This window comes from Hirundo rustica, chromosome 1 (genome assembly GCF_015227805.2).
Source record: "Hirundo rustica isolate bHirRus1 chromosome 1, bHirRus1.pri.v3, whole genome shotgun sequence".
Taxonomy (NCBI): Eukaryota; Metazoa; Chordata; class Aves; order Passeriformes; family Hirundinidae; genus Hirundo; species Hirundo rustica.
The window spans coordinates 8,569,582-8,594,850 of NC_053450.1; the positions used below are offsets into that span (position 1 = coordinate 8,569,582).

The 25,269-nt window shown below is 38.0% G+C and overlaps 1 protein-coding gene across 2 annotated transcripts in view; it reads left to right on the top strand.

The window, feature by feature from the left end:
* The window catches only part of ADCY8 (adenylate cyclase 8), a 123,766-nt gene extending 104,452 nt beyond the window's left edge, over positions 1–19,314 (top strand). For both annotated transcript variants that reach the window (XM_040061569.2, XM_040061577.2), the window contains 6 exons: positions 763–844; positions 5,287–5,445; positions 9,050–9,196; positions 14,821–14,913; positions 17,114–17,228; positions 18,740–19,314. In XM_040061569.2, coding sequence (XP_039917503.1) covers positions 763–844; positions 5,287–5,445; positions 9,050–9,196; positions 14,821–14,913; positions 17,114–17,228; positions 18,740–19,227 — 1,084 coding nt within the window. In that variant the 3' untranslated portion in view covers positions 19,228–19,314. The remainder of the gene's footprint in view (positions 1–762; positions 845–5,286; positions 5,446–9,049; positions 9,197–14,820; positions 14,914–17,113; positions 17,229–18,739) is intronic.
* Positions 19,315–25,269: the final 5,955 nt, after the last annotated feature.

The window sequence follows — 25,269 nt, forward strand, 5'->3', positions numbered from 1 at the left end:
TTTAAATTTTCTTTGTGTTTCATACAGCTCATCTCAGTGATTTCATACAACAGATTTCATACAGCCAGTACCTGCTTGACTCATCTTCTCTGCTTCCCTGAAAGCCCTGCAAGGGTTTTCTTTACCTCCCTTGTGGCAGGCTTCTCTGTCTCCTCTTTGTAGCCCAGTAAAACCAGTCCTAGCTACTGTTTGCCATTTTTTGTTCCTCTTTTTATCCACACTATATTCCCGTCATCTCCAAACCCTTCTCACAGTATGTGGATGTTTAATTTCAGCTCCTGCCTTGGAGTTCATCCTTTATCTCTGTTCTTATTCACTGGGCTTTTACTTTCACAGCCTGGATGTTTCCCTTTGTCAGCTCCAGCTCAACCTTTCCCTCCCAGGATGCCACCTCCTGCACCCCACAGGGGCTGTTTACCAAGCTCCCAGGAAGGGACTGACTGACACACAGCTTGCATACCACATTTGAAAGTGAAAGCTCATCACCCCCTGTGTACCTCCTGTAGGCTACAATTTAGTTACTTAAGATGTGTCTCCAAACAGGGAGCTCTCCAATTACATTCCTGTTCTCTTGACCTAATTACTGCTAAATTAAATTTTCAAATACAGTGGATTTTTTTAAAGAACAACAAAAATTACCACTTATGAAATGAAGCTTCCAAACAATTACAACACTGAAAAATCAATAACTGTATTTTACTTAGTTGTTTGTTCTTTTTTTTTTTTTTTTTTTTTTTTTTTTTTTTTTTTTTTTTTTTCCAGCACAGACTTCCTGGGTACAAAGGAAGCATCTTTACTACTGATGGCAATGTTCCTTTTAGCTGTGTTTTATCATGGTCAACAGGTAATGCAAACATTTTCTTTAACCTTTCCCTTTGTCCCTTGCAATTACAAGATGTGACAACAATTACTTTTAAAGTACCATCTGCCTTTTTACTCTCTTGAACATATGACATTTTGCAATTTAATAAACCATATGCAGAATCTGATTAAGGAAAGCACACACCTATCACTGCCTAGCATTCTTAAAGAACATGTGCAATATTCTATTCAACAATACTCAAATTATATTGCATTTTCTATTTGAAGAAACAAACAAAACACCAATATTTTAGATACATATTCAGTTCTGGAGGCATCTGACAGCTTCAGTACACTTGAGTAGGCATAAACCCAAAATAGAGAATGGGAATAAAAACCAGTAAATAATAAAACTACAGTGAAATAGCTTATTATTTTTATAAAGAAAAAAACCGGCAGACTCGAGAAAATTAGCAAAATTTGGGTGAAGCACCAGTACTTACTCAACTGTGTCACGGACCACTTACAAGAATCCTTTCACATGGACCTGGACCTTAAGCAGGATTTAGGGGCCTCAGAGCTTTAGGACTGATATCCTCGAGGAGGAATTGAGAAACTGGGTATTTCAGGAATACATAATTTCAGGAAAAATGCACAGGGAGAGAGAACTGTGGCAAATTTAGATTTAAAATAACAAATTAGTTTAATAAAAAAACAGCTAAAGCAGGGTGTTTCCTCCACAGTGTTTCTGGCTCTCAAGCTCTGGATGTCAAACATGCTGAGTTGAGGCAGTTTCTGATCACAAAAACAGGGAACATGCTGTATTAAAGAAAGCACCAAGCACAGCTGCCTTTAGACATTGTTAACTTGCCTAAAGATTTTCCCCTCAAGACCATTAAGTTGATAAACTCCAGCATTTCTCAATCCCCCTGGAATGAGTCAGTAAGAGAGGAATGATGCTGTGATAGATAAGACAATATTATACACTTTATTACAATAACTTTCTAAGCTGTGTCAGAAGTTAGAGCCTCCATTTCTTCCGCAGGAGAGCAAAAAGAAGCCAACACCTACATATTCTATTTCCTACTGTTTATCTTCTTTTTGAGGGAATGAGGAATGAGTGAGTAGGGGAAGCAAGGGATGAAATGCATTTTACACAATACACACATTTAAATTTGATGGAAAACAATGAACTGTGACATGTCTATATCAAGACATCAAATCCACTTGGGAAAAATATGGAACAAATAAGAACTAAACAACTCAAATTTGTGATAAGCCTTTAGTATTCACAATGATTATTAACATATGTCAAGATAAAAATTTCAGGCTTGGGAATCAGCTATGGTACTAAGAAAAACAACACTAGAGGAGTTTAGGCGGAGTAAGAATTAGGCAGAAGCCAGACAACGCTCTTCAGGATCCCAATCCTGAGTGTAATTGTCTGTCTTCTACAAAAGCCTGAGCGGGGGTGTTTAAGAGTGTTTTCTAGTCCAGAGGCCTGTGAGCAGGGCACAAGTTATTTTCCAATTTATTAACCTTTCTTGTTCCATAAAACAGGATGGCTGCACTAAACTGCCCTTGGAAATGGTCCCTGAGATGTGTTAAATCCTGCATGTTCTCCCAAATGATTCATGAGGCCAGTCTGTCAATTTAACAGCATCCAACAGCAGAGTCCATGAACATTTAATTGACTTGTTTTATTTCTTATCATAGAGTTAACCTAAAGATCTCTGTATAGTTGCCAACTTAATATATATAAAGTTCCATTCAAACCACATTAAAAAAAAAACCAACAAAAAACCCCACAACTCTTCAAAAGTGTGAATTGAGGAGCACTTTAAGTCCAACAAAAGTTTCCTCCAGCACATCTTCCCATCTCACAAGCTGCAAAAGTATTCTGAAGTATAATATCTTAAAACTTGTCTTATTCTAGATGGATTTACTGAAAAGTATTATTTTTGCAAGATAATATTTATGGACCTTCAATTTTTGAATAATAAATTATTAGGTTTTATTCACTGTGATTTAATGTCTTATTTAGCACCCAAGATTTAAAATCAAATTTGAGAAAAATGTGTGTGACACCATCTTATTAGATTGAATTTAATTGCATGTGGCAATCGTCTGCAGAGTGGTTGGGTTGTGCAGCACATAGAGGACATAATGTTAGACTTTCTGTGTAATACATCTCTCTTTTTTTCACTAACCATTGTAATCAGAGGTGTTTCTTAAAGCTACATATCAGGGCAGGAAAACATGCACACTTTGAGATTTAAATCCAGGGATATTCCTTTAAACAATCAAACAATAAACCTTAAACTCAACTCTACAATTCTTTTCGCTTTAACAAATATAAGAATTTAGCAAAGCATTTTCTTAATATTTTATATATATATATATATATATATATAAATCCTTTCTGTCTGAGACCACAGTGTCATCCTGGTAGTCCACTGATGATGAAAAAAAAAGTATTTCATGTTAAAATATGATCATAAATAACCAGAATGACGTTATCTAAAATGTAAAAATTAGCTGCTACTATTCTGAGCTAGGCTTAGAGATGTGACATTTCCCTGTAGAGCGGCATAAAGAATCATCTCTGAAAAACTACCTCAGTTTTTTGCCAAGCTCTTATTGTCATAGCATTAAATACCTTGAAACATCAAAGAACTCAAAATCCAGCAGCTGCTCCTATTTGAAGTCAATCTTTGAAATACCTTTAGAACTCCTAGCAAATTTATAGTTATTTTTTTCTTCTCAGTTAGTTGGTAGAGATAAAAGTCAGTTATCTGGTATGGGCTCTGTCTTCTGGCATAAAAGAAAGGCAAAATAGACTGAAAAAATGTTGAAAATTTTGTTTAAAATACTCTTTCCTGACAGTTTTTTGTTGTTGTTGTTGTTTGTTTTTTGCCATTAATTCAGGGAGTTAATGGTCACAAGATAGAAGATCATCATATCAGTAGAAAAAAGTTTGTTTTTATAAAGCTGACTACAGCACCCAGAGGGCAGGTAAATCACCGCCAAATTGCATACAGGCTTTGGAAGTTTATATCAAGCCACGGTCACTTTTAGCTTTTAGGAAGGAAAGCTCCCTAGAGCACAGCCAATATATAAGATCCCTTGCAAAGTGCTTTGCTCTTTTTCTTCTGAAGAGTTTGCCATTCATGACTGCTGCTGACTAAAACTGTGACCAAGATGAGTCACTAAACAATGCCTGAACCCCCTCTTAGTCATTCCCACCCACTCCAGTTTGCTCCTTTATTTTAGTTTGTTATATGAATTATATTTCAAAAAATGCCTCCATCCCAGCACCTTTTGATGTTTCTTAAAATTGTAAAATTCATCCATTTGCCCACATAATATATTTCTTTGCTGGGTGTTATTATCTCTGGTTGGAGCATCTCAGACCTCACAAATATATTTTCTCTTTCAGTTTACTGATTATATATATATTTCCATCATTTTCAGCAATGCTGTACCTTAATAAGTCGCCTCTTGTGCAAGCACAATATCAGCTGCCTTGAAATCTGCTTAAAACTCTGCTTCAGTGTAATGCACACAATATCTCTGGCAGTGTTGGGTTTGTCCGTGTGCTGGCACACATATGCCTCTCAGGCAAGTGGCATGATGCTTCAACATGTTCCAGCTAGCAGACTGTTGCCATTCATATTTAAATGCATATGGATTTATATATATATCAACAATGCATATATGTGTATGCATGTATAAGCTCTGTGGTGCACAGCTTTTGTTCTGCACACACAGCACACTAGAAATCATTTCACTCCAGTTTTTAGCTGCGGGTATCAGGCAGTGAGACTTGGCAAGCATAGACTGCGACTGTAGACTCTGATCCCAAAACACAGGCACAGAGTATTGGAGGGGATGACAAATAGCATGTTTTCCATTACTTTTTATAAGATTAAAGTTGCAAATAACTGCACGTACCAACAGTATGACTATATGATTTTTGTGCCACAGATTTGGGCATTCTCTTTGGGAGTATTTTGGGCTATCATGCAGAGTTTTGCTGAAAAATGTTCATTCTTGAGAAGGACATCCTTGCTAAAAGTTTAGTTAGCTGTGTGCTAATTTTCTCATTTAATTTGAAAACACTTATGGAAAAGGGAACATATTTATCTCATATCAATACCTGCCAATTCCTTATCTTCTGTCTAACTTCATTATCTAAATAATAAAGATGTGCTTAAAGGGAAAATAATTTAATGACAATTTATATCTACTGATAGCAGTAATATGACAAATATTATTTTGCTCATGATAACTCTGAGAGTCTCACTGTACATAAGGCAAAGAAATAATCTCTTTTCCTGGCAAGAAAATCAAATTGTTTCAGAGATCTTCAGCAGCACTGAAGGTGGCTACATGGCATGAGCGACCTGCCAAGATGGCAATACAATCTCTACTCTTATCTTGTCAAGTTTTATTTTTGCCTCTTTTTTCTTTCTGAAACTACAGCTTGAATACACGGCAAGGCTGGATTTTCTGTGGCGTGTTCAAGCAAAAGAAGAAATCAATGAAATGAAGGAGCTGAGAGAGCACAATGAAAACATGCTACGGAATATTTTACCCAGCCATGTTGCCCGTCACTTCCTGGAGAAGGATCGGGATAATGAGGTGTGTGTCAGTTTTCTGACATTTTTGTTTAATTAGTAAAAGAAAAGTAGATCTGGTGAGAAATTGATGAAACTTATTTCTCAACAGGATTCATTGCACAAACACTGCCAATACTTGGTGTCTGATCAACACTGAAAAATAATCATGTTTTGAAGTAAAGGTTCTAGGACCACATCTGGAGTGAGGTTTCCATGGTCAGATTCACCAGTAGGAAACATGGGCCAGAAATTGTAGCAATAATTTACCAAGATGGTTATGGGATTGGGGTACATAATGTGTGAGGAGAGGCTGGGAGACCTGAGGTCATATAACTTTAAGAAGAGAAGACTGAAAGGACATCTCATTGTCTTCTTTAAGTACCTAATGAGTGTTTATAAAGAAGACCTTATTGGGGGCCTGGAACATCTCTCTTATGAAGAGAGACTTGGGAAGAGAAGACTGAGAAGGGATCTCATTAATGCATTTAAATGTCTCTAAGGCATGCACCAAGAGGATGGTGCCAGGCTGTTTTCAGTGGTGCCCAGGGACAGGACAAAGGCCAATGGCCTTAAATTAAAACACAAAATGTTCCACCTCAACATGAGGAAGAACTGCTTTACATAGAGGGTGGCAGAAACCTGGATAGAGGTTGCTCTCAGAGGTCATGGACTTTCCCTCTCTGGAGACATTCCAAATCCATCTGGATGCATTCCTGTGTAACCTGGATGATTTCCAGTAGCGCCTTCCTACCCCAGCAATTCTGAGGTTCTGTGGTTTTGTGATTCTGTGAAGGCAGAGCAGGGCTCAACCCTCAAATCCAATGGGCTGTGAAAGAGTTAATCTGATTCATCCTGTTTTGAAAGCAAACTGTATTAAATGGGATTCAGAAGTCTGTTCCAATCTATGAGTCTATGAAAATCTAGTATTCAGGTCTATGAAAATCTACTATTCATAAAAAGATACGTGAACTTAACAGAATGTCTGTGCAAGTTAACCATAGCCCAGTGTTGCAGAAGTATTCTTAGAACTCTGATAGTGATTATGGAAGAAACAAGCTGCAACAGACCTGAGGCTCTCATATCTTCAGGCACAAGAGAACATTTTTGTCATTTCATATTGCCCCTGAATTGCCTGTTTGTGGCAGATAACAAAACACCCTTTTCAGAGACAGTTTGTGGCTATGTTCCTAAAAAACATTTGCAGTACGACAAAAAAAAAAAAAAAAAAAAAGCATGATAACGGAGTCTCTGAATATTCCTAAAATGAAGTTTGAAGATGGATAAAGGAAAGTCCAGAATTTGTTTCTGAAAACATCATTAAGTCACTTACTCCTTATTTGAAACAAAGTAAATGCATATTATAATATCATATATATATAAAGGTACTGAATGATGAAATTGGATTTTTTTTTCATGTAATATTGGAATTATCTTTTATAATGGGAAGGAATGTTGCAGGATTCACCCTGCCAACACTGACATATCTACTGATTGTGCAGCAAAAAGGAATTAAGGCTACAGTTTTCTGTTGTATTTTTGGAAATGGATGTAGCCAGAGAAATTAGACTGCACAATGAGGAATTTTGTTCTGATTTCAAGTATCACCTAGGGAAGGATGAAACAGTGAGAGCTACAAGAAAAGGCACTTTAGAAATCACTCTTGAGAAATTTTACACTGTGTGGGTATGAAAGTGCCATAGAAACCCTGCTATGCACATGAGAAAATGTGAGTGTGAAAGCAACCAGGTTAAAATGTTTCATAGCAAATGCAGCAGACCTCGATACCAGCCAAGAGTGTGTTCTGGCATATCTGCATTATGGATTTTCAGGGAATAAGTTTCCCATCTTACACTTTCTTTCATGTATGGTCACATCCATAATAATCTTCCAAAGCAAGCAGATGCCCCATGGATCACTGCTAATGCTTCAATAATTTACCACTGAATTAAATTCCACCACCCCTGCTTTTTGTAAGGCAATTTCCAGAGTAACTATACTGTTACTCTGGAACAGAGTCTGGGGATGATTTATGCATGAGCTGGCAGTCAGCAAGGTCTACCAGATTTCAGTGCAAATCAATCCTGCAGTTCATGTCTGGCCATTAAGTTAATTTCTCTGCCCCCCAAAAAAACAAATTCCCAAATGTGTACTGTGACGTTTTCTTATGGATGTATTATTTCTGTTCTTATGCTTCTTACCAAAAACAGAAAAATGGAGCAACTGAAGGTTCAGGCAGTTGTTTTCTATCTTCATGATCCAAGGCAAGAGTGTGGCTGAGTGTATTCGCACTTCTCTTAACACACATCATCAAATCTTTCATAAGCATCCAAAAATTAATGCTTATTACCTTTTTCTATACCCAAAAAAGGGAATAAGAGTGTTCTTAAGAGTATGGCTTCCACAACCCTGAAGGTGCTCTTCAGTGAAAGAAAGGGTAAGGGGAGGAAGGAAATCAATCATGATTTTTCAATCAAAGCTCTGCAGTGGCTTTGGAAAACAGAAGAATTTCCACTCTTACACTAAGACATATTGTAGAAGAGCCTGGATGAGTAGAAGCATTAGTAGCATATCAAAGAGTAGAGGAGAGGTTCAGGATGCTTTTCTAGGCCCCAAAGAAGGGCCTAAATTGTTTGTCAAGTGTGTGGCAACCAGCAATAAATCTTTTTATCATTAAATGAAAACATTAAAAATTCTTAAAGCCATTAACAAGAACTTGGAGAAGTACAGGTCATAATGACATAAGGAATGTTCATAAACAGGTATGGAAGTGTCCACTATTAGGTAAAACTGAAGCCGGGGGGGGCGGGGGGGAATCATACCAGGAGTTGTGGTAGCACTCCTTGGAATCTTGAAAGTTGAAATTAATTTTTTTTTCCTAAAAATTAGCTTTAGTTCAGAAAAGAACTGTCAACATTTTCACATATATAATGGCACAAGCCCCTCCATAAATAAATCTGTCATTCAGTACCAGAGTGAATTATACAAATAATGTAAGTGGGAGCTTATTCAGGGGCATACTTTATCCTAATAGCCTTCGGTGACTGATCCTTTATAAGCTGCTTTCTGTCTTCTCCAGTAACTCTATTATCACTCCCACTTCTCATTTCTCGCTCCTTTCAAACCCTAAGAACAGGAACATCTCCCAGACCCAGGCAAGAACTCCACAGCCACCTTAGGAAGACCAGAGTTTACCAGAGAGTAAGGGTTTTCTGAAATCTTGTGAAAACAAACTTGTGAAGAACTGCAGTAGTGTGAAATACAAATTATCCACCAGAAAATATGATAACTGGTATTTGGACTTGGCAATAAATCCTTCATGTCCTCAAGTCATTTCCCACATAAACCAAAAGCAAAATTTCTATTTCACTTTTGCTGATGTGACTCCTTGACCTGAGAAACAGAATGAATAGGCATTAAAAGAAAGGGAAAACCCTGCATATAATCCGCAATAAAAGCATTAAGAGCTGTCAACCTCCCCCTGTTGAGCCTGGAGGAGTTAATATACTAATTCCAACATCAGATGTTAAGGTATTATGCATACAAAAATTAAGAAAAATATTTTAATTGCTGCCAATTACCTTTTCTCTCTGATGTTACCACTTCATTTTTTCTCATTGTTTTTTTAGGAATTATACTCTCAGTCCTATGATGCTGTTGGTGTGATGTTTGCTTCTATTCCTGGATTTGCTGACTTCTATTCCCAGACTGAGATGAATAACCAAGGAGTAGAATGTCTGCGCTTACTGAATGAAATCATTGCAGACTTTGATGAGGTAATACCAGCTACTAGAGGAAACCTGATAGTGTTTAAAATATGAGTTTCCAAACGGCAAATATGACATCCTAAATGATCAAATTTTGTAATTACTTTGCTTCCAATAGTTCTCTGATTTTTATTTTTTTTCCTCATATTACAATTGTCTGGTTTACTTTTTTGCCCTTCATCCTGCCAAACATTGGTCTGCATGATCTAATGAGATAGAGAATGAAAGCAATACTCAAGTATAAACATCCATAAAAGCACAAATCTGCACCAGAGTACCTGAAAGTAGAAAATACTTCAGTTCTGTAGAAGAAAGAAGTATGAATATATCTGCAACTGTTCTGGAAAATAGTGGTCAAAATACAAACAGGTAATGGTGTTGCTTTAAAGCAATGAATGACTCAATGAATGTTAAAGGGTAAAACAATGTCCAGTTAAATGTGAAGCACACAGCTCAGAAGCAAATGCTAGGTAGAGAATGAAAGCTGGTGGTGACATTAACTGAGGAGACTTATCTGGCTAGGATTTTTTTAGAGAGATAAATGAAGTTCAGCTGCCTGTTTCACCAAGGAATTCAGAAGTGGAGGGATTTTTTTTTTTTTTTTTTTTTTTTTTTTTTTTTTTTTTTTAATGGAAAGGTCACAAAAAGGAAAATTAATTTATTTAGGTATTCTGTCCAGTTGATTTCAGAAAAGAAGCTAAGAAGGAGACAAAATAAAAAGGAGAAGTCAGATCCCCAGTGTATCTATTTCTAAGTGGAAGCAAGGAAAACCTGGTAAGTGAAGAGGAAGTCAGGAGAAATTTGCAAAGTAGTTTGTAAGGAAGCTTAGATGGGTGGTACCATGTTCTGTAATGAGCCCAAGAGGAATTAAGAAAGGAGACAAAGCATTGGCCAATGAAGATCTTTAAAAAAAAAATCAAAGCCAGGAAGGATGAAAAAGTACTGCCAAAATTATCTAGCAGAGAGAACTTTAACCTCTATACTGCAGGTAGTTTTCAGGAGCATGTAGCACTCCTGAGCTCCCAGAGTGGCAAAAATAGAATTGGAACCACCTCTACTTATCATGCCCTATGATTGACCTATGCACCAGACTGCAATGATCCAGATAGAAAAGGGAAGGAGAAAATATGCTATCACTGGTCTGACCTCCATCCTGGGCACCTGCATGGGGAATGAGTGTTTGCTCATAAAGATTGTACTAAGATTAAGATTACTGAGACTGAAATTGAGAGTTTATCTTTATAATTGGTGAGATACTAAAACTATGAGTGGGAAATAGAAGAATCACAGGAAACTCCTCCCTGTGCATTTTAACAGAGAAAAAAAATTCTCCAGCACGAGAAGAACTCTGTAACCTGCTAAGCTCCTGCACTGCATTCCCCATAGGTATAAATGCCTACTTCTTACCTCCAGGATCTAGCACAGCTGTCAGCATGCTTCTTGATTAATAGTTTTGTTTTTATTTCCAGACCTGATTAAAATGATTACCACTCAAACTTAAATTAATTCATAGCAATAGTCTTTGCATTAAGATATTTTGTCATGCACATTCATGTAATCTTCACAACAAAATTCCTTTGCTGATGAGGCCATTACTGAAGACAAGGTTTTAATCAAAACCCTAACACAATATTACTTTCAGGCCCCTAACACCTTCTCTGTAATTAATAAAGGACCTAATTAGAGACTGTATTATGTCCCAGACATGTTTAGTTGAAGAACAGATATGTTCTTGGTGCAGGTAACAAATGAAATTATGGGATCCCCTGCTGACTGCTAATCTACTTGCAGCATGGTTGTGTCATTAGTTTACTCTGTCTGAACAATCTGAAAGGTGATATGCCAGACAGAACAACTGAAAGGAGTAACCTTATCCATAGAAAAGGAACCAGAAATCTTTCCAGGTGCAATATTTCTGTGCTAGCAATGTTTCCATGTAACTGCTGACTGACACTGTACAATGTCACTGTTCCTTCTTTTTTCCCCTGTGTTCCTTGCCAAGATTGCCTGCTGTTCCGATACAGCCCTGGAGCAGAATGCAGATGTGCACCTTGAGAGCAGAACAGCTCTGTTATCCATGGGGAAACTCTGCTTCTCAACATCAAGTGAACACCTCTGTAGGGATACCCTAATGTAGAAATCTTAGCACAGGAGTGTAAGACATAGGCACCTGATGCCATTTGATACATTCTAGGTGATTTGGGACACTCACACAGGATAGTCAGCTCCCATACTGCATTGTCAGAAAAATCATGTTCTGGAGCAAGCCACTGGAAGTTTTGAAGGCAAGAGCACTCTAGATCACACTGGACATACATGTTTAGACAACTGAATTGAGTTCCTAAGCTCAGATCTGGTTCTACGCTGTGAATTGTCTCTTCTCCCTACAGAGATAATAATATTAGAGATTATCTGTCTACAGGGCCAAAATGATGCTGTGTAAAAATACAAATTGACCCGGTTTGGAAAATGTTATAGGTACACAAGAAAGAAAAAATATTTATTCTTTTCAGAGGGTTTTTCTTATTAATGAAACACAGCAAGGTTACAGTCTGGATCTATTACTTTGCTTTCCACGTAATAGATCTATATTAGAGAGACAAAGCCAGTTACAAAAAAATATTAAATAAATATTGAATGTTGTAACAGAAGTTGTCACTGCAACTGCATGGGGTAGGTGCCCAGAGAGAAATGTCAGATTGTGGCTGGGTCTTTCTTAGGGAGATGGAGAATGTGATCCAAAAGTCAGTTTTCAGAATAGCTGGATGACTATTGACAAAATACAGCTTTCACTCAGGTTTTGTTTTTCCCTTTGTTCATGGTTCACAAATCTTTTGACTTCCAAATTATCCAGTCTTCCTGTCAGCTGAGGCAGAACAGGAGGAGGTAGTTACTGGACTAGCAAAAAGAAACAAACATGAACATTGAAACCTACTTTTATAATTACCTGCCTTTTATATGTACTTCTAAGACACATACAGGGGTAAACTCCCTTTCTTAGAGATATTAGACCAAAAAATTAACATTATAACATTTCTACAGATATTATGAGTCTTGAGGAAATTTTTTAATGTAATATTCTTTCTAGGATTTTTTTATCTGTCATTTATGTATGTTAATGCTACAGTTGAGATCTGTGTTTTCAGAAGAGCTTTCTTGTTCACAGATTCTTTTATTTTCTTGCATTTTACTTATCTTGCAGTGATTTATGTAGTGTATATCACAACGGATATCAATACATCATATTGCCACAAGTAGAGGTTCCAACAGAACACTGGATCCTGCTTTCAGATTCTTTGATTACTTTGCAGCTGTGTGCCATGTTCTGCAATATTCCTTTTTGTACAGTTTTGTACATGCAAACCCAGGGCCTGACCTCCACAAATCCTTGGCTGTACATGAATTGTAGCATCAAACCTTTGGTTTCTTTTTAGATACAAACCATATTCTAGTGTTTGAAAATGTGTCCCTGGACTATCATGTTGAATTAGCAGCTTATTTTAAATGTTTTTAAGAAATGGCAGCTGATTTAGGACTGAGTTGGAATATCTTTCCCCAATATCAAAATCCATCATCCTGTCATACAATGAAGAAACTAATTAGTAAATAGACCATTATTTGAATAAGGAAAGAAGCTATTGAACAAGCCATATAAAGGCGGGGGGGGGGGGGGGGGGGGGGGGGGAAGAAACAAACAGGAGATTTGGAAACAATAATGAATGAGGAAAAAGAACATAACTTGGGATCATTTTTTTCTAAACTGCACCACAGTCAATGATTTTTTACTTTCCTAAAAAGAGTAATTTTAGATATTTATTATAAATTTTAAATTAGTGTGCTGTTTGCTGCTGCTTCCAGCAACCATCTGGAAATGAAAATATGGACTGTTTTCAAGCAAGACCATTTTCTACCCTTGTCCACACACATGGTGCTCTCAGACTGCTCACAGAGACAGAGCTACAAGAAATCAGTTGGAAGAGCTGCCCTTGTAAGACAGAAAGGTACACAATGGGCTGTTCTGGCAGTTTGAAGAAAAATGAGAAGCAGGTCAAGTCTTTGGACTTTCCTGGCTTGGACAGGAGCCATTAACCATATGGCTTTGTATTCCCTATGTACAGCCTCCCATTAGAGACAGATGGTGTGATATCTGCACACCAACAACACAGCTTCCAAGGCTCCGGAGCTCCGCCTGACGTGCACTAAAGTAACTTCAGTTACTTCAGTGGCAGGGGATATTTTTTGTTAGGGCTTTGTTATGTTTCTCCCTTTGAATGAAATAATCCCTCTAGTGGACAGGAAATTCCAACCCACAAGATGGAAAAAAAAAAAAAAAAAAAAGCGAAACAGTGTAGAAAAAGAAAGGGGAAAATATTTCATTACATTTTTGTCTGACCACAAAGAGACTTCTTTCCATTTAAAACCCAACTAAATTGAGCCTGTAGAATTGAAAGTTTAAAATTCCTTTTCTTGGTGAAGCTCTTTTTTTCTCCCATGAGATCATATCCATATTGATCCCTAAATTTATTAGATAGTATACATCTTATCACAAAGTTTCACAGGGTATTTGGCACTAGCACCAGCAACATTTTCTTATAATGAGGTGGTTAATGCCCATATCCCACACTCTGTTGTCACTAATAAAATCCACATCTTGAACTCTGTTAAGGTCTTTCAAGGAATTTAAGGCTCTGTTTCTCTTTCATGGAAAGTCTTAAGTTAAACCATAAATATGGACTTGGAATAGGGACCAAAGTTTCACTCCCACTTCATTTAGTTCTTTAGCCACTCAACTAAATTTATTCTTTCTCTTCCAGATTCTCAAACTGACAAGTTCTTTATACCTACTTCACACCCGTAGCTATAGCAAATCACAAATAGATACAGGGATTTACCATTTCCCATTGGTTCTTGGAACTTTTGTTAGAAGGAGAAAATGCATAACAAATGTACAGACTGAATGATGCAGTGGACATGCTGGTGTCCAGTCTGACACTAAGTAGAGGGAAGTAGGGGATGTAAAAGGACTTGGTCTCTTACAGGATTTCTTTGGAGGCATCTACCTCCATCCATTTACCGTGTAAGATCGTAGAATTATAGAATAGTTTGGGCTGGAAGATCATCTTCTTCCACCCCCCCTGCCATGGTCAGGGACAGCTTCCACCAGACCAGAGCTCCAGAGCCCCAGCCACCCTGGTTTTGAATACTGGTCTCATCACCTTAATTGTTGCTGTAGCAGCACAAACTGAGTTCCTCCAGTAGAGTTTTAGGAACACTTTTAAGTGAAAAAGTCTTCTATTCACACATACATACACAGAGAGTTTGTCTTCACTAATATTCAATGATCATACCTCAGGAAGTGCAGGACTTGGATGCATTTCTCTTAAGATGAAGGATGCATGTGTTATATTAACCACTGTGGAATTTTCCTAGCAGCACAATTTAGCTTGCATGCATTCAATGAGTAGATGATGTTCCAGAGTTCCAGATCAGTGTTCCCCAAAACCCAGAATAAATCATGTGACATGACTGATGGGAAGATCCACAGGTGTAAAGATACATTCTCGCATCTTTAGAAGCATTTTGTGTTAGGAATTACAGAAGTGACAGTATTTTTCTTTTTACATATATATTAGTTACTAGGTGAAGAGAGATTTCAAGATATTGAAAAAATTAAAACAATTGGCAGCACATACATGGCCGTGTCGGGATTATCACCTGAAAAACAGGTAAGAGGATACTTTTCTTTAAGAAGCAAAGTTTGTGATTTTCCTGACCATTCATATCTGAAAATATAAATATTATCTTTATGTTGTTCATAAAAATTGTTTTGCTAAAATAAAATAGACATTTGGGTCGTTTGGCAGACAGCAGTTGCACTTCTTGATGAATTGAAAAGCCACCTTGTGCTTGGAACAAGAACCATATGGATTCTTTCTTCAAATTTAGGTTTAGAGGAGAAAAAAGTTTTCCTTTCAGTCACACTGGTGTGAATCTAGATCAGGTCTATCTATATCTTCAGACATACTCTAAAGCCACCTCTGTAACTCAGACAGGAACATGACTGACAACCTCCAATAATCGATGAAGAGAGAGGGGCTATTAACTGACAGCATACATAGGCAAGTGTAATGCTCTATTTATACTCTTTCGATACAGCGTATCTACAGACAGCATGATAACTATGCATCAAAAAGAAAGCAAACCATGGTTCAACTGATGAACAAGCAAGCCAAGCTGAGGGGATAAATAGTCACAGAGGACATACACGCAGTCATAGTCATAAACATAAACCTTGTATAAGTCAGATGAGAGAAATCCATTCATCATTCCACCTAAGAATTTGCCTGGAAACAAGTTAGATGAGGCTCTAAAATACATCCAACAAGACGTAATTTGTTGCTGAAATCTGTGTTTTTGGCAACTAAAGCCTGTCCCCAAGAAGAGCAGCACAAAAGGGGTGTGCTGCCTCTGATGGGGCACAGGCTGGGAATCACATTTGCCCACATTGATCACAACCTCTGAAAAGAAGAAGCCAGATTATCATGAGCTTTATAAACCAGAAAATTTCCACTGTTTGTTAGAATACATTATAAAACACATGGAGTGTAACTAGCTGAGCATCTCCCACCTACAGAGTAACAAGTGATGCTGACAGCTAGAAATCCATAAAACTAGATATGCATGGGATTTTTGATTGTCAAAGTGCTTCTGTGTAGACATGAGCAAAGAAGGATAGAACACCAGGGAGATAGTTGGTTATAGCTACACATCTCCTAAGCACTTCCTTTGACTCTTGATGGGGGTAAAAATTCAGAGGGAGAAAATCTTCAGTGCCTTTCCAAGACTGATTAACTCATCTCTTTTCTTGAACTATAATGGCTTAATGGAATTTTAATGGATGTTTTAAATATGCTTACCATACATACATGTCTGTCACCTTGTCAGCAGCTAAGAGGTGCAGGCTGCTGAGGGAGGTTGGCATGCTGTGAACAGAGCGAGATAAGGATAAGGACCAAGCATGGTGTGAACAGAACAGGGTGATGCCAAGGAGATGTTCACGTTCGGTATTAAACACATAGGATGATGAAAACTCAAAGGGCTGAACTGCATGACTCACAGAGAAATTTACAGTCCTTTGTACAATGAACTGGAAATTTGAAGAAAGAATTACCTTGTTTCAGAACAGATGAGATGATGTCATACAATTATTGGGCCAAACCCACAGCTGCTCCTTACTCTGCTGCCTGCCTTGCAATTCCCTGCCACATCATCTGTTCTGTTCATGTTCTGGGAAGACTAAAACCTACTGCTGGTCCCCATCCATATATCTACTGATTTGTAGGAATGGAAATGGAAGGAGCAGGGAGTGACTGTTGCCCTAAGCAAAGGGAATTAATGAGCTACAGAAAGGACTTTTTTCTCTGCCTTAACCAGTCCCAGATAACCTGGCTTGCCCCATTGTTTATGTCATCATTACATCTCTGAGAGCACTTGAATTGATGCTTTTCCCGGGTGACAGTTTCAGCAAAGGAGAATTATTCATCCTTTACTTATTTCACTCTCCTTCTTGCTTATGTGGCTCATCCCTTGTTCTCACTAGATTTTGACCCTTCAGTCTGAGCAATTTCAATCTTCTCTATACTTTCTCAGCCTTAGACAGGTTTCACATGCTTTGTTAATTCTCATGATTGCCTGTCAGACTGTTACTGACAGAAAGTTTCTTTCTCTGGCCCTTTAAGCTGCTCTCTATCCAGTTATACAAGTGTAACCTAATGGGAAGCATTTCCATTAATAGCAGTGTACCTCTCTTTTATCTAGAATGTTGAGGCTAGATTCCAAGTGCAAACATGTGGTACTTGTAGGGATGGGTGGGAGCTGGGCAAATGCAAAACTTTATTAACATATTGGTGTATAACTTTTCCTCAGCAATGTGAAGACAAATGGGGACATTTGTGTGCCCTGGCCGACTTCGCTATAGCTTTGAATGAAAGCATACAGGAGATCAACAAGCATTCGTTCAACAACTTTGAACTCCGTATTGGTAAGCACGGTTCAAACACAAGAGTTAAAATGGAGTTTTGTCTGCAGGGATGTGACTCCATGGAGTGCACTCCAGGAGCATTGCAAGGACATGCAAAGTTTAGGAGAGTCCAAATACTGTATGCTCTCTTTTCAAATTGACTTCAGCTGTGGCAAAATCAGAAATATGAAATATTCCATTTGCAGAACATAGGCCCTGATTTTGGGATTGCAGGAGTTCAACGTTTCAGTGAATTGTGAATGGGGAACATAATTAATTTACTGTTTTCAGTAAGTCTTGTTTTAAGAACCCACAGATATAACACAGAAAGTGAATAGGACAACCTGGATCCAACCCCAAGACTGATACTCACGCAGTGTCTAATTAATCTTTCTGTATAACATTCTTCTTCAGTAAAGGGACAAAAATAGTTTCTCCTAAACCCTGGGAGTAGTACTTCTGTTTTGCACTAAAATTGAATTCCATCTCTGACCTCACCAGTGGCAGGAGCTCTGAATTGCTGCAATGTGTAAGCTATTGCTCTGGATAGAATATCCCACATGGCTAATGGGATGGCACACAAAAATTGGCCTGAATATATGACACATAGGAGGAGTAAATTTGATGACTTCTCATGCTGATTCAATCATTGAGCAAAACAAAAAAAGAACACCTGGAAGGGAAATGTCTTTTATAGATAGCCCTGTCATAGAAAGACTGAAGTATATTCATCAGTCACAGCATGGAGGGTCACAGCATCACTATCTGATCTGCACTTCCTAACAGTTTGAAGGCAAAACACATAGTTCCCAAGATTTCTCAAGGAACAGGCATCCACAGTTAGTAAGTATGGATCACATGCAAATATTTCATAGACCATGATGAATGCAAGAATATTTGATAATATTTTTACCACCATTTAAAAAAGGAAAAAGAAACTAAAAAACTAAAATCATTTTCCAAAAGATATCTTACACTCTAGTAAATATATTCTTAAATCAATGTTATAGAAAAAAAAAATATAGCTATTGCTTGTCTTTTTATACAACAATCTTACAAAATGCAGTCTTTCAATAACTTCACAGACTGTTTTATTATTTTGACGGAATATAAGAATGCAATTTCTTGACTGTATAGCACCTACAAGGTTGCCCTCAACAAGCGTAGTTCTAGATATCTTTCTCACTATCTGAGAATGGGTTTTCAGGAGCTTTGGCAATAATGTCTGGAATACAGATGACATATAAGTATTGTGATTCCACTGACATGGATGTCCCATAAAATGACCCTGTTGATATTACTTTTCAAGTCTCCTAGATTTTCCAGGTTGTGTGTGTGTTTTGTTGTTGTTGTTGTTGTTGTTGTTGTTGTTGTTTGCTTAATTTCTTTGTATATAGACCTCTTTATTAAGCCTATAGATAAATGTATCTGAACGAGGCTCCATATGGTTCCTACGTGCTATGGGTTTGGGTCATTATTGTATACAGTTTATCTTCCATTTTTCATTTCTTCTTCATTTTCTTTTTAATTAGGGATTAGCCATGGCTCTGTCGTAGCAGGAGTTATCGGTGCTAAGAAACCCCAGTATGATATCTGGGGCAAAACAGTGAATTTAGCAAGTCGAATGGACAGCACAGGTGTTAGTGACAGAATACAAGTGCCTGAAGAAACGTATCTGATCCTGAAGGACCGGGGATTTGCCTTCGACTACCGGGGAGAAATTTATGTCAAAGGTATCAGTGAACAGGAAGGAAAAATCAAAACATATTTTCTTCTAGGAAGAGTTCAACCAAATCCTCTAATCTTACAACCAAGAAAACTGACTGGACAGTATTCATTAGCAGCTGTTGTATTAGGACTTGTACAGTCTCTTAACAGGCAAAAGCAGAAACAGATTCTTAATGAGAACAATAACTCTGGAATCATAAAAGGACATTACAACCGGAGGACTTTGCTCACTCCCGGTGGATCTGAGGCAGCAGCCCAAGCAGAGGGGGCTGACAAAACTGAATTGCCATAATCAGCATTGTTTGTGGGTTTGTTTTTTGTATTTCTTTTATATATAAAAATAAATATACAAATAAAAAGGGTTTAATTTTTTTTAGAAGGAGTGTGATTTTTTTTTTTTTTTTTTTTTTTTTTTTTTTTTTACTGGTGCAATATTTCAATGAGATTTGAATTCCTCTATTTTAACAAATGGTGCCAGCATCTCTCCCCAACCAGCTGTGGTTAACCTCTGAATGTCCAGACACAGTAGATGTAGGCCACCACTCTGCTGTGTCATCTGCCTGCAGAAAGGGGCAAGAATAAACCCCTGACTGGAGGGATTTATAGCACGAATTGTGTAGGGAGTTAATGATGGTGAAAGGAGGAAATATTGTCCACATTTTTCAGATGAAAGCAAAACAAAAGGAGACTGAGTAGATTCTTGTCACCTTTAATTGTCTTCAAGTAGATTTATACCATCTAAAGTAGTTTCCTCGCCCCCACAACCGCAGGGAAAATACAGCCAATGGGTTTTAAGGTGTGTTATCTGCCCAGGTATGAGGGTCTAGAAGACAGAAGAGATGAATCTTATCCTAAACTCAGTGATTCCATTGAGTTCACTCTTAAAGTAGACTGAGGTGTTCTCCTCACAGGTGTGTGACTGCACTGTAGATATATTGAATGTTGGTGCACACCTGACCTCTTGCGCCCACAGTAGGAGATCAGTGCTCTCCTGTGGGCACCATGTCCCATCCATCAGTCCTGTTTGGAGGGCTCAAACACACTGTGGTGTCTTCACTAGCACACAAACACACAACAGAGTTACACCTTGAATGACATGTCTGGAACCTACAGCTGAATCAACTGTCCAGTCAAGAGACTAATCAGATTCTCTGGTGTTGTTTTCCAGAGCTTAGCTCTTAACCCTGTCACTAGTCTGAGTTGTCACCAAAACAAGCATTTTCTGAGGCTGTAAAATGAGTGCATGTGGAAGTGAAGCAGGAGACAAAGCTCAGTGCTAAGCTCCCACTCAGTTGCTCCAAATCAAGGGGAAGCCAAGACTGAGAACACCCGAAATTATTTGTGTGCCATCACAGATATTCCTAGTGTGCTACAAGGGCACACCTCAGTACTACAAGCCCTGCATCAAAAAGATGTTAACTTTTTGGGGACTGGCTAATCAATTTCACCTTGGAAAGAGTAAATATGTAGCCCAGGTTTGTATATGCCATGATTCACACCCTGCTGTAAAGTGCATGAACAAACCTCTCATCAAGGCTGTTCTCAAAGGAGCTGGGTTTCTTTCAGTAAATACTATCATTAAAGTAAATCACAGATGGAAGAGCAGAACCTGTAATCACACAGCAATCCCCAGATGAGCCGCACTCAAACAGTACAGTGCAACATACAGATTCTTTGTAAATACAGACTTGCTTTTTGCAGGCTGCTGTTACCTGGCCCTTAATAAAGACTGGGAATTCTTAGGAGCACTGCTGCTGGATTAGCCTAATTTTTAGAAGAAGGACAATTTGGCTAGAACATCCTGACTTACACATTTTAGAAGACACTACTGTTTATTAACAAAGAGGTACTAAAACATGAAAGTGTTTAATTGCAATGTGATAAAAAATAATGTGTTTCATTGTAAAGTGACCCAAATAAATAGGTTTTTAGGGCAATCTTTTATCACTAAAGTGCCATATTCTGAAATAGAAAGTAGGATAGACAAATTCCACAGAAAATTGTATCACTGAATAGTGGGTCTGAAGAGAGAAAGCAATGAGTAGTCTGAAATGTTATACCCAGTGATGTTTCTACCAGTAACTGAGCTCTCATTCCAAGTTTATTACTATTTTTAGTCCCTACAAGTATCACTTTTATGTGACACATGGAAAGCCAAACTCTTCAGCTTACCTAGGCAAGTGCTGATACTGCAGGAGATGAAGACATGCAAGTGATGACATCTGAAGCATTTAAATTAATTTCATGTTTACTTTAGTGTTTCAGACACTAAATAAGGAAGCTTTGGCTGGTTTAAACAGTTCATTAACACTGTTCTCTCCTTCGTAGCTTTTTATTTTTCTGTATTGGTTGGGTTCAGCTCTCCTGGTCCTCTAAATATTTAATTCTTGCTAATAGCCCAGCTGAACTGGTTTTCTAATTCTTGCCACCTCTGTAATGACAATTCTCCATGAGTGGAAGGTGTTAGCTGAATAACAGGATTGGAGACTGGAGTTATGAGGGCAACTTCTTTGCTCCTTAGCACAGGCCGAAATTTCCTGTTTCTTATCAGAGACACAGATGATTTTCTCTGTTATTCCTCTTAAAATCTCCATTAGCATAACTGTGCTCCCAAGAAAAATCACTGGCTAGTGAAGCCTGAGTCCTTGTCGACCAGATAAAGAGTTTGCTAAATCAGCTCATTGCCATGAGCAATTCTTTAGTGAGGAATTCCGCTTGTTACTGTAGCAGGTAAATCCCTGCATGAGACAATTTTTCAACACTTGCTGGCTATTTGTCACCCCAGCAACTGCACTGTTTGTTCCTTTTCATATGAAGTGACGTTATAGGTTTAGCAATGTTATTTCTCATTGTAGCATCTGTTTTCTTTAGAACACAGCTATTATTTATGGTCTCAGTCTGCTTGTTGTACTCCATGGTACAGTTGGTGTATTCAGCTCTCTCTCACAACAATCTACAAGGTTACTTGTTCATAAAGGATAGAATTGCTCATACAAGAAGGACATATAAAGCCAAACACCTAGTAATTATCCCTTGAAACAGGGATGTCTAGGTTAATAAAGGCAAATTGCCTTGGTAGCATAACACTTGAGCAGAAGCAGCTAGCAAATACTGAGAACTCTCATAGATTTTCCCTATTAGGAGAAGAAAGCCTTGGTGAAATTTGACTGTACTCTATGATGTCACCTTATTTCTTTCCACAAATGTGCTCTGCACAGAAACAAACAGTAACAGGCTGCTCCCTCAAAAATTTATACCTCAGTTCCTCCAACAAGCTCCATGTCAGGAGCTCTTAAATGATTTCTAAATAAACAAGCAGAAACCCATAGCTTTCTTCTCTGAAAAGCAACATACAATCAACTGCATCAAGGACAGCTTATGCTTTGAAGTACTCAGTCATTAAAGCAGATGGAATATTGACAATCTGGACAACAGTTCTGTACCAAAATCATTACTTTGTAACGCTCCAAGTTCATTTTGCAGCCATCACACCTATATTCTATCAAAAAGTTATACCTGCAGCAAGAGTGTTTGTTTGAAGGGCAGTGAAGGAGGTTTTGTGTTAATTAATTTATGCCATTGACCAATTTTTATCATGTATATTTAGAAATTCACAGTTAGGTACCGACACCAGTCAAGGTATCTACTCTTGGCTCACACTAAGACTCAAACCACTGAGTTTAACCCTACTGAGTACAATGTGATAGGTGTGATATCATTTAAAACTGTGTGCTAAAAAAAAAAAAAAAAAAAAAAAAAAAAAAAAAAAAAAAGCCAATTCAAAAAATAGCTTTTAAGCACAAGAGAAAAAAAAAAATCACTCATTGTCTTCAGCTTTAATCCATTCCTGATTATTTCACAGTGGTTTTCACATTTAGAAAAGCACAGCAATAAAAAAATAAAAATCTCATCTAATCCTTTTCGCATTAGCAGAACTTCAGCTGCCTTTCCTAAGTGCAGTGGGAGTCAAGGAGTTTATACAAACACCCAGCACAGCAAAGTGCCTGATAGCCAAGGTTCCTGGGGCTGCCCACTGTGGAGCAGCAAGGCAGGGAGCAGAGCCTGGCTCCGCAGCTGACTTGACAAACAGGCAGAAAAATAATCAGGGGAGCAGGAAATAACCACATTAACCATCGTCAGTGGTACATGGTGAGCGTTATAATTGCACAGTCAACTTATTAACCTCCTCATCCATCTTCTTCTGTGCAGTGACACAATTCAGGGTTTGTGGTTTCCCCAGCTCTGTGTTTTGCTGGAGGAGGGGAAAAAAAAAAAAAAAAATTACAGCAGAGCAGCTGGCAGATGGGAGGAAAGGGGTAAAAACTCAATATGCATATCTCCAGGCACTTGAGGCTTACAGCATTTTTTAAGGAATGCTCTCATTAGCTCTTCCAGAAGAAGAAAAATTTCCATTGTTTACAAAACTTTAGTAGAAAAGGCCAAATTTTTTCTAAAAATTTTTTTCTTTTCTTTCTATTTACCCCTAAGCTGTTCCATATGTGATAGCTGTCAGAGTTACAGAGACACACAGAGACTGATTTATTCAGCTCTTTCATGTGAAAACAACAGCTATATGCAGGGCTGGTTAATCTCCTGTAAAATGCTGTCTCATGCTACTTCTCCTGACCTAGATCTCCCTCACCTCAAGATGTTCTGCTTTTCTGGTTGTGAAATATTTCCAGATCACACAATCATAGGATATGTTAATATTGATAAATTGAAGATCTCTCTCTTTCACAGTTCACATACCTTTTGAGGATCCTGAAATCAGTGCCTCCTTCAGCTTTGCATTATTAATTGAAAACAAAAAGCACCACTGTTTCCACATTGAGACAAAGAAGAAGCAATCTCAGCCAGTTTGCTGAAAATCTAAGGTTCTAAAACAAATTATATGTGTGAAATTACTTTTGATTGCAACACCCACTCCCAGCAGTAGTGACATGGGGTACTCCAAAGGATATTATTACAGCTACAGGGTATTAAGTATAATTTTAATTAAGTCATCAGTTACTTAAAATTATAAAAATACAACAGCCTCCTCATATTCATCATTCCACACAGGGACTATTTTGACAGGCACTCGGTTTTGTAAGTTTCTATAAATCACAAAGTAATTTGGCTTCAGTTGAGTGATTGCCTCTTTTGGATGTGCCCAGATCGATGCTCTAAATCTCCATCCAGGAGTCACAAGTTACAACCCAGTCTCGGAGTCAGCATATTCTATATGGAGAAAACCAAGCCTTGCAGTGGCACCAATTCATTCCCTGTGTCCTTGTTCCCAAGAATGGCAAGACCAGAGGCTTGAACAAGATGGGGGCTGTTCTTTAGCACTTTTCCCATCTGAATGATGCTGGTAAGAAGATCCTAGCAGGATCTATACCATAAGATGAATATGAATGCCTTTTCAGCTCATTCTTCATTAACAGTGTAATAATCTGCAAGTCATTACACTTGGCAGCTTGGCAGTCCCCTGTTCACAGGATAATGAGGGCACAGGGAGTAGATCCCACATGCCACAGCTGACACTGCAGTGTGCAGTCACCTGCTGCCCTGTGGGACTCCCCTTTTCCTGGCAATTAACTTGGCAGGACCCATTACCTCTCAGAAACCATCATAAGGATGTTAGCAGACAAATTCTCATGGAACCATCTCCAACAACATCCTTTTCTACTCCTGGTTTTGTTACAGTGTTTGTTTTGTTTTGTTTTGTTTTGTTTTTTGGTTTTTTGAGTTTTTGGGGGGCGGGGTTGGGGAGTTTTGGGGTTTTTTTTGTTTTGTGGTTTTTTTGCTGTTTTTTTGTTTGGTTTGGGTTTGTTTGGTTTTGGTTTGGTTTTTTTGCTTGTTTGGTTTTTTGTTGGTTTTTTGTTTGTTTTGTTTTGGTTTGGTTTTGTTTTTTGTTTTAAATTGCTTCTTGCAGAACAAATAGAAATCCAAATACCTATAATTTCCATTTTATTTATCCACTCAGAATTTATTCAGAAACAAAAACTCTATACTTAAAGCTTAAATTAAGCAACAACCTTTCCTCCTCTTACTCTCTCAGACAAGGCAGATCACGTGCCCACTGCAGCTTATGGATCTCCACCATACTTCCCTCCCAGAGCTATCCTGTCCTCACCTTTGTGAACTGAAAGTTTCCTATACAACATGTTTACAAAGTGATCTCAGGCACCAATTCACCCCATCTTTCTGCTCACATGAATTTCAGAGCTAGAGGTCTAGAGCAGAAGGGTTTCCATGGGCCTGAAAATTATATTAAAAAAAAAAAAAAAAAAAGAAAAAGAAACTCCATGAAAATGTTCCAAGTTATTTCTAGCTTTATGGATAAAAGTCA